Source organism: Mus pahari, chromosome X, assembly GCF_900095145.1.
Source record: "Mus pahari chromosome X, PAHARI_EIJ_v1.1, whole genome shotgun sequence".
Lineage (NCBI taxonomy): Eukaryota > Metazoa > Chordata > Mammalia > Rodentia > Muridae > Mus > Mus pahari.
The window spans coordinates 71590513-71602876 of NC_034613.1; the positions used below are offsets into that span (position 1 = coordinate 71590513).

General features: G+C 31.2%; 1 protein-coding gene across 8 annotated transcripts in view; it reads left to right on the forward strand.

Annotated features, from left to right (window-relative positions):
- The window catches only part of Dmd (dystrophin), a 2621826-nt gene that overhangs the window by 1307528 nt on the left and 1301934 nt on the right, over nucleotides 1-12364 (forward strand). For all 8 annotated transcript variants that reach the window (XM_029534042.1, XM_029534043.1, XM_029534037.1 and 5 more), the window contains exon 19: nucleotides 4508-4595. In XM_029534042.1, the coding sequence (XP_029389902.1) occupies nucleotides 4508-4595 (88 nt within the window). The remainder of the gene's footprint in view (nucleotides 1-4507; nucleotides 4596-12364) is intronic.

Consider the following 12364-nt stretch of genomic DNA (forward strand, 5'->3'; position numbering starts at 1 on the left):
TACCCACCCACTCCCACTTCTTGGCCCTGGCCTTCCCCTATGCTGGGTCATATAAAGTTTGCAAGACCAAGGGGCCTCTCTTCCCAATGATGGCCAACTAGAAGATTTTAATTTTTTTTGGATGTGGAGTTTGTGTGGAAAAAATAAATAAAAGAAATGAAGAAATACTTTTAGCTCATGAAAAGACTTTTGAGATTTGGCCTGATTAAGTTAAATGGTTGATGCTTGAAAGCTACAGATCAAGGAGATAGACAGGAAACAGGAAATTACATCAGGTAAAGATGCTCTTGATGTCAAAGGAAAGTCATGCATGTTGCTACTCCACAAAGTAAAAGAATAATTACATTCTCAAAGAAAAGGCAATTCAATGGAATAATTTATGCTCGGAAGTAAACTGAGAACTGAAAGTCAGATATAGCCTGCAATAAATGGGCAGACATTGCTGACCTAGACAGTGACAGTTTTGTTGGGACTAAGTAAGGATAATAGGTTACTTGGCTTTTGCTCTTGGTTTCATTTATTTATATTCTATACCATTTTTAACTTCATAACAAGCAAATGGAAGGTCAATGTGTTCATTCTTGAAATCCAATACTTTTAAAAAAATCTGTGATTCCATTCCAGGATTGTTATTTCTAGGCATTGTTTTGGTTGAGGTGTGATATGGGCTTTTCCCACCTCTGTTCTTTGTGAAAATAAAAAGTAGTAAAACATAAAATATTAGGAATTACTAATAACAAATTCTTTAAAAGAATGTTCATATATTTGAAGAATTATGTATACATAGTCATATCCTATGAGAAAGCAGTTCCAGTGATGCTTAGTAAACTTATTTAACATTTTCTTTTCATTTGTTATTGCTTTTCCATACAATATATTTCAATCATGCATTTTCTCCTCCCCAAACTTCTAATGTAATATTGCTCATATAGTCTCATGAACAAGGTAATCCACTCAGATCTTGTGTCGAGGTTCTACTATTTTATGATGATTGGGGTCATCCTTAAATTAAAATGAGTACATATCATGTTTTGTTTAATTTAGTCTTAGTGTCTCACTCAGATTAATAATTATTACTGTACTATTTTACCGGAAGAAAATGATCATCTCATTTTGGAGACTGTTACTTGAAGAGTCTCCTTTAGTCTGCTAAGAAGCTCTTTATTATTGTTAGTTAATAGAGACAACATTGATGCTCAGGTATTTGAATTCTTTATTGAGGTACTTAAAAAGGTAGTATACAGAACTCTTAGCAGTTTGAGCAATAAGACAAAGGAAAAATAGAACTCAACAAAAGAAACATACAAATAAAAATAAATACCAAACAATAATAACTCAAACATTTTTATTTGTTACTATATCATCCCTTTCTTATCCTATACTTATTTGTGATCAAACACCTACAACCATCTATTAAATTCAAAGTTCACTGAACACTTCAATGTCTAGTCATTTTCTTTATGCTTAACTTTCCCTTCATTATTCAATATTCCCTTGTAATATGCTTTGATCTAACAATACTCATGTGAATTCAAAATTGACAAGTTTGTAAATAATGTTAGCAACTAAGTATGTAGGCCTTCTATTTTTATATATGTGTAAGTTGCTCCTTTGCTGTATAGTGTACATCTTGCAAATGGGACCAACAATTGAACTGCATCTGATCTTTCTTGCCAATGATTTCCAGGGCCATGCATTTATTTTAATATCTTAGTACCCATGCTGAATTAATAACAGATAGTATTTTAGAATACCTAAATCTTCACCTTTACTATGGGTTGTGTTCTGGCATACTCATGCCTATTAGGTGAATTTTGATTGACATATTCCTTGAAGAAACAAATTGTGAGAGAGTACTGAACTTATAAACAGAAAAAAAAATGATTTTAGGAAATGTTTTCAAATTCTGTTGCTTTTGATTTGTCATTCAGTCTCATTGATGTTTAATTTCTATAAAATAGGACACTATAATATACTTTGATTTTGTCTACAAATGTTGTGAAGTATGTTATATATATATATATAATATATATATAATATATATATTATATATAAAATATTATATATATATATATAATTTATAGGCAGTATAAGGTACTTGAGTTTGATAGATATTGGTATTTTCAAATGTTTCACAGAACAATTTATGTCTTACTTTTATCCCCTGTCAAAACAATAGAGAAATAATTTTCTTTAAATAGTTTATTTATTTTGTTGTGGTGATATTATCTTTACTTATGTAAAAATAATTAGAGTAAAGTGGTTATCAAAACATCATTTGAAATCCAGATATTATGCCTGAAATTATCTAATGTAAGGTTGACTTTCTAGACAGAATTGCTAATTATTAATATTCTTAGACATTTGAAATAAAGAGACTATGTTAATGGCTTTTATAAGGGAATTATACATATAGTTTACTTATTTGTCAATTCTATGTGGTTGTCTAATTCTTTTCTTTGGTTATAGGCTTTCTGAGGGAAGTCAAATTTTATATGTAGGTGCTAAGGTCCAGACTCTGGTTCAAAAGAAGCTCTACTTAACCATGGAAAGAATACTCCCAGCCCCATATGTGATATGTAAATTAATGAGCATCAACTTAGATTTTATTATCTTTGTTCATTTTACTGTATTAAAACATAGGATTTTTCTTTGTTTTATATTTTCATATATTATAATTCAAATAAGAATAATTTAAACCCACCCCCCCCGTTGCTCTTGGTAGTTAATATTATGTAATTACTTAGAATTATCCCCTTCCTACTGTGCTCCGAGTACATTATCATTATGAATAACATTTCATTTTAGTGAAGAAGGTAGTGAATTATTGGGAATCATGTGTCAGTAAGCTACAGTTGCTTCAAATTATGGAACACAAAAATTGAACAGATGCGAAAAGGTGAATGCTAGAGCTTTGCTTTTGATTTAACCTTATGGAGACTCTAGTGTAGCTGTTTTATTCTTATGGACTTCTCAGGTAAATCAGCAATTCAGAACCCTTCATGTTTGTCCAATTCTCTCCTTATGAAATTGAATTTCAAGGAATCCTAGAGATTTTCCTGTTAATTGGAATGTGATCCTGGGGTCACAGAATCACAAAAACAGTACAATCTATGTGTTGGGAAAATTTCAAGTGAAAAATCCAAGATATTAAAACAAGTCTTTTCACTTTCAAATCTTGCAATTCAGTTTATAAAACAGGGTTTTCTCTTGCCTTTGGCAACACAATATAAAATGTATATTTTTCAACTAGGCATGCCAATGTACCCACTTGGTAGAATTTTAGCTCACTACTCATTTATAGTAAATTTTAAAAATACTTTGTATATTGAATCATTTGCTATGAAAAATCTGATCTACATAATTATTCATCTGTGTTTTGATGTTAAATTATTATTATTTGTTTATATTTATATCTTCATCTGCCTTCACTTGCTTTCAACAGGAAGACACAAGACGAACATGATACAATTAGAGATAACACTGGTCACATGTAAATTTTTAAATTCATTGCTTAAAATCACATTAGATTAAATTAAATCTAAAAATAAATTCCTGTGTAACTGGCAATCCTTTAGCTACTCAGTACTCATGTGTAGCGACTAGATACTTTAATAGAAAACACAGCTATTAAACATTTTTATTTGCAACACATGTCTTCTAAAAAGCATTGAAGAATATCCAAGTTCCATAAAATGCTGATTATACTCTAATATTGAATCATGGAATGTTTCTTTAAATTCAAGTAGAAAAATTAAATTTTGATTTGGAATATAAATCCAGACTAACTTAATCTCATGTAAAATCTCTTTCTATAGCAGATATAATGATTATAGATGTATATATAGACATCAGAATTATGGATCGTTCTATATGTTAATTGCACTTTCGCTCTATTTCGCTTGTAATAAATAGGTTGAGGACATAAAATATCATATATAGCTAGAGCCACATTAAAAAAGTCAGTCATATTTATTAATTATTTGTGCATGTGTTTCTATATGGGTATGAGTGTAGTACACATATGGCAGCGAGAGGGCAACTTTCAGGAAATAACGTACAGGAATTCTACCACGTGGGTCCTGGAAAATGAGAGTCATCTCACTGCCACAGCTAAGATAGGCTTAAAGCAATCATAATAAAATTGTTTGAATTTCTTGTGTCTAAAGATTTTATGCCCACATAGCCATTGGGAGTGAGATAATTGGCAGGTACTATTTTTGTTAATTTGAACTGTTTTCTATTTATTGTTAAAAAAGGTTAATTCTGATTAGGAATTTTGAGCAAACAGTTCAGAAAGCTCTTAGAATATGAACACTGATTTTTTGCTTTGAAAATATGAGAACTTTGAAAAATGATTATTGTTGAGAAATCAGTCTTAAAGATTTACATGATGAGCTGATAAAATGAAGTATCACAAGAATTAAAAAATCTGGTTACAGTTACAATTACTGTGTAGACACCAAGTTGTTGCACTGAAATGCTCACCTTTGCTCTCATGCTACAGGCCATAGCACGAGAAAAAGCCGAGAGGTTCAGAAAACTGCAAGATGCCAGCAGATCAGCTCAGGCCCTGGTGGAACAGATGGCAAATGGTAATTATATGAAGTTGATTTAAATAATCTTCTTAGGGATTTGATAAGCACAGGTTCATATTTATCAGCTGAATCATATCAGATAAGTACTTCTTCAATGCAAATTTAAATTAAAGGAAGTCTGTATTGTTTTTATTTTCTCTTTCATTCTAAGCAAATTACTGGAAATTTTTCAATTTTAATCGATCTGTTAAAAATTAGTTCTGGTCGAATATTTTATAAGTATATTGGAGAGATAAATTTTTTAAATTTAGTAAGTTTAAGAAAATCACAGCTTTACTGAAGTAATTACTTGTGGAAGTAATTGAATAATATTAAGTAAAAGTAACTATAATTTTACCAATAAATTTTACAAACAATCTAAACCTTAGTGGCCTAATAATACTAATATTTGTTATGTTTTGCATATTACCTTACCTCATCTTATAAAAACGATGTGTATATGAAATTAAATGCGGCAAAACCACAAATTAGGATTGTATTTTTATAATATTTAAAAATACAATTATTCAATGCAATAATGATTGAAAATCTATCTCTGTAGAATATTGTAAAGTCACATGAGTCTTTGTTTTTCAAATTGCGTGTTCTAAACTTGTGTCTGTTTCTAAATAAAAGTAACATTATAAAACTCACAAACAATGCAATTTCAAGACAAGTTTGTTTTTACTTTTGGATGCTTTTTCTGTAAAGGTCAGCATTTTTGAGAAAATGCCTATATAACCTTTGTATATAAATTATTTTAGTCTTAATTGTTGTCTGGGCATTGATAAGTTCAATTTTTTTCATAGAAAACCAATTCATTTTATTCTTTTAATGAGCCTCAAAACTGTGTTTAGTTAAAAATAAAAACAGGAAGAACTGTCAGTTGAGAATTTGCTAAATATATTAATACATAAACAATGGAAAGTGGATATTTTGTTGCTATGTGTTTGGTAATTTTAAAAGATGATTTTAATAGCCCATTGAGCCAAATAAAGTTACGTTGTCCAAATAGCCTTATAATCGCTCTATAAAAAAAATTCTCTAGCGTCTACATTATCACATTTGTATTTAAGTATGTTGTTTTAAATTTTAACTTCAAATCTTTAAAATCTGCACTAAAATATCAAACAGGCCTCAGATCATCTTATATAAAAATGCACTGTATTTGAATTTTTTAACAATAGAAATGAATGGAGAACCATTAGTGTTTGTTTAGTGAAACAGAGAGATGAAATGTTAATGGTAAATGGTAAAATCATTTTTCTAGACACATCAGAATTTCAGAATGAATACAGATAAATTAGGACATATAGAATACACTTAGTAAATAGTTGAGAAATAGCACTGATAGAAAATATTGCCTCTGAATGAAAGTATTATCTGGGATACTTAACAAATGTCAGTGGTGTGGTGGAAGTGTACTTTAAATTCTTCTTGTTTACATTAATCAAAATTTAGGCTACTCACTTGTCTGTCAGTGAAGATATTGCTAGGGTTATTTTGTATAGGATTAAGCCAGTTAAGGCCACAATGAGGATAAGAATTTACTGTAACCATTGTTCTACTGTCCTATTAATCAAAACGATTTACATCATTTCTTAAAAATATAATCACATATTTTGCTGTATTTATTCTCTTTTATCTCTAAAATATAAATTACATAGAACTTATTTTTTGAATATATGCAAATTATTAAATAAGTCAGAAATACAATGACTGCTGAAAACATGTCCAAGTATAACTTAGAGGGACTCATCTTCAAATTTTAAGATGCTCCTAGAGTAAAGAGCCAAGGGAATGCCTCATAAAACTGAAAATGAAATTAATATTTTTGTAAACCAAGATTTCCAATACTTTCTTTTGTGACAATGTAAAAAGTCAAAAGGCATCTTTCACAAAAGAAGTCACTAGATATGCACTCACTGATAAGCAGATATTAGCCCAGAAATTAGAATACCCAAGATACATTTTGCAAAACACAAGAAAACCAAGGATGGCCATTGTGTGGATACTTCATTCCTCCTTAGAATAAGGAACAAAATACACATGAAAGGATATAGATACAGAGACAAAATTACAGCTAAGATGAAAGGATGGACTATTCAGAGACTACCCCATCCGGGGATCCATCCCATCATCAGCCACCAAACCCAGATACTAATGCACATGCCAGCAAGATTCTGCTGAAGGGACCCTGATATAGCAGCCTCTTGTGAGGCTATGCCAGTACCTGGCAAACACAGAAGTGGATGCTCACAGTCAGCTATTAGATGGAAAACAGGGCCCCCAAAGNAGGAGCTAGAGAAAGTACCCAAGGAGCTGAAGGGGGCTGCAACCCTGTAGGTGGAACAACAATATGAACTAACCAGTACCCTCTGAGCTCGTGTCTCTAGCTGCATATGTAGCAGAAGATGGCCTAATTGGCCATCACTGGGAANAGAGGCCCCTTGGTCTTGCAAACTTTATATGACCCAGCACAGGGGAAGGCCAGGGCCAAGTAGTGGGAGTGGGTGGGTAGGGGAGCAGGGGCAGGGGTTGTATATGGAACTTGCAGGATAGCATTTGAAATGTAAATAAAGAAAATAATAATAATAATAATAATAATAATAATAATAATAATAATAATAATAACATCTATTGTAATATATATGTATATATATTTAGTGATTCTACGTATACTTGAAAATTTGTTTATATTTCTAATCTATTTTTGAAAATAGAGTATCAATAGTTAAAAAAATATTTAAATGTGGCCAAAGTTATAATTGTTTGATATAATAAAATATTAGCATAAAACATTAAAAAAAGAGTTGTATACTCCTACCATGTTATTTATAGAAAAGAAAATGAGAAGTGAATCACTCTAATTCATTTACAATAGATGGATGTTCTTTTTACCCATAAACATTGTCCTCAAGGTGAAGCCAAATCACTCCTGGGTATTTATTTATGATTATAGTAACTCAATTGACCACAAGATAAGTGACCTTGTATGATCAAAAATTACACTGGCCAACAATAAAAATAATATTCCTTATAAAATCGTGTTTCTGAAAAAGTGCATAGAATTTTGACATATTTCAATGCAACTTGCATCTTTCTAAATTATTTTAATATAAATCTGTACAAATGTACAAATATTTAATTCTTTTACTACATTTCTGTTAGAAAATACATTTTTTCTTTTTTAAACATTTTTGTATCTTTTTAAAAATTATTATTTTTTCTTATACAATGCATCCCAACTACAGCTGCCCTCTCTCCTCTCTTACCAGTCCCTCCTACATCCCTTCTCACCCTGATTGCACCCTACTCTGTTTCCCAACAGAAAGCAGCAAGTATTGCAAGGACATCAACAAACCATGATACAATAAGATACAATGAGATCAGGCTCAAACTCTCACATTAGGGCTGAACAAAGTAAACAAGTAGGAGGAAAAATTTCCAAAGAGCAGCTGAGAGAGTTAAGGACACTCCTATTCCCACTGTCAGAAGTTTCTCCCAAACACCAAGCCAACAAGTATAGTCTATTTTTGAGGTAATATTAAAATTAACTTACTTTGTCTATACCATTGTTTGTTTGGATATCAATAGAGATTATTTTGATACAGTATGAGATAAAGGTAGTTCTTAGTGCGGACTTTTTCTCAGAAATAAGGTTTTGTGGAGTATATCTTCAATGTATGGGTTTACAGTCATATTTTTAGTCTCAAACATTTAGTAGATTGTCATAACCATGGAGGGATTTATTTGGACTAGGCGTCTTGTCTATTTATGTTTCCTGAGCTCTGCTACAATGAGATAGATAATATCTAAATTCTTTCATTGTTTTTTCTGAAAACTATTTAGATGAACTTCTTTAAGGCTTCATTTTTTTTTGTTTTTTCTTTTTTATTATTATTTTCTTTATTTACATTTCAAATGCTATCCCGAAAGTTTCCCATACCCCTCCCCCCACCTCTGTTCCCCTACCCACCCACTCCCACTACTTGGCCCAGGCCTTGCCTTGTGCTAGGTCATATAGAGTTTGGAAGACCAAGGTAAGGCTTCATTTTTTAAAAACTTGTTAAAATACAAAATGGCAGGAAACCATTCTTAATTTTTAAAAAAAATCATTTATCCCTCTAACTTATCTTACTTAATTTCACATAACACACCAATACTGTATTCTTATGGTATTATTTTGCAAAGTACTTTACTTATTTAAGATATTTTCTAATTTATTAATGAAATTACAAAATTTCAACAAAATCTTGAACCAAATTCTCAATCACATACATACCCATATTGTATGTGTAAATGATACAAAGCCAGAATCGCCAAATAATACTTAAAAAGATCAAGTAATAATACTTAAAATAAGATAAAAAGCAGTTGTGTTAAAACATTCATGAAAATACACATACATGAATAACTTAGGTTCCAATGTATGAATTTATGAACTATAGAATACTTTCTCCTTAATTCACATAGGGTTACTATCAAGATATAATAGCTAACAGTATTTCCTATAATAAATGGTGCTCCCCTTTCTGTTTCTAAATTTAGTTTTCTGGTGTTAATTAACAGCCTGAAGATAGTCACATCAAGGAAATGTGTAAATAAAAGTAATAACTGTTAGTATACTATAACAAAAAGAACATCTAAAACGTTTATGACCTGAGTCATGGATACAGTATGTCATGTGATGCCTAAGAGCAATTATTTCCAGAACTGTAATTAAACTGAAGAAAATTATAAGACTTAGACAGGAGCGTCTCTCACCTATGTTACCCAAGTCACTAAGAGTTTCTACATTTAGCTTATAGTTTAAATATACTTATGTGCATGAACTTATTTGCATGTATGCAATTCACTTTGTCAGATGGGTAAGTTAGTTTGAACTGTTTTTCTAACTCATCTTGTTGATAACCTCCCCCCCCCCCCCCATGTCATGTATGATTGATAATCTACCTCACCATCTGTGAAGTCTAGCTTTCTGCAGGAGTACATATTTCTTGTTGTCTTATCCTTCTGTAGTTCTGGGCAATTTCATTTACATTTCCCTTCTTGCTACATAACACTAAGGCCAATTTTCTACATGGAGTCTACATCCTGAAAATTGACAAATGCATTTTTATGGATTAACTTTCCATTTTAATAAGGACATCCTATGTGCTTATGTTTAAATTTGAAAGGAGGAGATCATAAAAGCTACTGCTCTTGAGGGCAATTGTTGGCAGAAAAAATATGCCTAGGAATACAATATTTTCTCCTACATTTCTGGCATTAGAAGCAGCAAATAAAGAAATTGGATATGTTCAATTTTTTTTCCCATTTTACTAGAATACTAAGTAGTATAAAGTATGGAAAGTTATTTTTTCAAAAGGTCACTCAACAATTGTGTGAAAGTTTATCTGGTTTCAGAAGCTTCCAGTTTTGCATCTATATTAAGCATAATTACTGGATGCATAGAAATTGCACATTATGTGACTCTATTGGATGCTAAACGTGCTGGTAGTGTCTCTCAGTTAAAACATAAGAAAATGCGAAGTTATTAGGGAGTATACATTTTATTCGAGATATTCTCATAATGAAAAAAAAAAACACTGATAAACCCTTTTCCCATTATTTTACCCACGCTTCATAGTTGCTGATGAGTATACTTGATGAGGAATACTTCACTTCAGGTATCAATTCTGAAGTACTTGTATGGAAGGTGATGCATAATTACAATTATTCTAGCAGTCTGTTATGCACTGTACACAAGTAATAAAATTAATGGATGCACTTCAAGTAATGATCCATTTCCTCTGGGTGCAATCTATTTATTCACAGACTATTTCAGGGGTTGTTTAGAATATGAGATGTGAATGGATTATGATCCATTATCCCTGAAAATGTAATGTGCTGCTCCAAAATGGTTTTCATAAGTACTGTTCATAATGTCTGGTGAGTCAGTGTTTGTATTCTTAAATAGCTATCAAAAAATTAGAAAAGCAGATGCTCAGATGATTGATACTTAAACTTTGCAAATATTTACAATAAAAAGGTGTCTTAAACTTAAAATTTTCAGTTGAGCATAGGAACATAGTCCTATGAAATGCATATCCATAAACAGTGTAGTAAAGAAACCCACGGGCAAATACTTTCTGGAAAAATAGATACTGTTTTCCAGGCATAAGGTATCTACTAGTATCACCAGAAAAAATTTATATATATATATATATGTGTATATATATATATATAATGGCAAATTAATTTAATATGCTTAATGACATTTCTAGCATCCTTTTTTATCCTCTGTCCACACATTTTCAAGCAAACAAAATACAAGACGTTAAGCAATTATTTTTGTAAGAATTTGCTTTTTTTTCTGTCTACCTATCACTCCCTTAATGTTTGTCTTCATAAAAGCAAACTATTGATTTGGTGATGGAAGAGTTCACACATTAAGTATTTCATCTATAGGCTGAGAACTATAGCAGAAACTGCTAGTGACAACATATTTCCTAGAAGACTTTATAGTTTAGGAGGATGGATAACATGTACTAAAGATGATCAGCAAGCATACTCCCGTATAAAATATTACCATACAAATTATCTACAAGGCTATAATTCTCTGTGGTCTGTACTGTATCTTTTGCCAGAAATTTCATTATAAATATATGATGTTATATTGTAATAGTCTAACCCTAAATCTTATAAACATAGCATTTGTCATTGCTAAAACATTTACAAAACTTTAAAATTTTAAATTTTTCTATATACCATATTTTATGTAAAATCAATATTTATTGCAGCAATCAAGTTTTCGTAAATATTCTATTTAATTCATTAAAAGAACTCTATTTTTCTAAAAGGAGAACTCTATTTTTCTAATGTATCCTTATTTACTAGACGTTCTTTAAATATGGTAGCCAAAGGGATTACTTAGCTGAACCCAATTCACCTATGTATAATTTGAACCCTAATATGTCTATTTACATATTCAGTTATAAAACTAAATTCTGTAAAATTTTCAGTGTTAGAGATTTGCAAAAAGTTTACCTTTCACTTTTGTTTTAATTGCCTTTAGAAATACATGTATCATCATATCCTATTTGTTTCACAGCATACAGTAATCTACATAATCCACATAATTCATGAAAAACAATCCTTTGATTTAACAGATACCACAAAACCTTTTAGTGCTGCTTTATGTTGTGCATTATCACTTTGAAAAACTATGATATATCAGCCATAATGAAAATTAATTTGTGATGTGCAGTTTCCAAGAATTTTATAAGGTAAATTTTTTTCAGGAGCAGAAAGATTTTTAAATTTCCCTAGTTTGTCTACTCATTTAATCAAATGGAAGACAAAGTTTACAGCACCAAACTACTTTTAATTTGTTGTAGCATTGCTCACTGCCTTCTTTTTATTTATTTATTTATTTATTTATTTATTTTATTTATTTACATTTCAAATGCTATCCCGAAAGTTCTCTATACCCCCCTGCCCCTGCTCCCCTACCCACCCACTCCCAGTACTTGGCACTGGCCTTCCCTTGTGCTGGGTCATATAAAGTTTGCAAGACCAAGGGGCCTCTATTCCCAATGATGGCCGATTAGGCCATCTTCTGTTACATAGGCAGCTAGAGACACAAGCTCAGGGGGTACTGGTTAGTTCATATTGTTGTTCCACCTACAGGGTTGCAGCCCCCTACAGCTCCTTGGGTACTTTCTCTTGCTCCTCCATTGGGGACCCTGAGTTCCATCCAATAAGCTTGCAGTTTTTATTAGCAGAACAGTAGTCTATGTGCA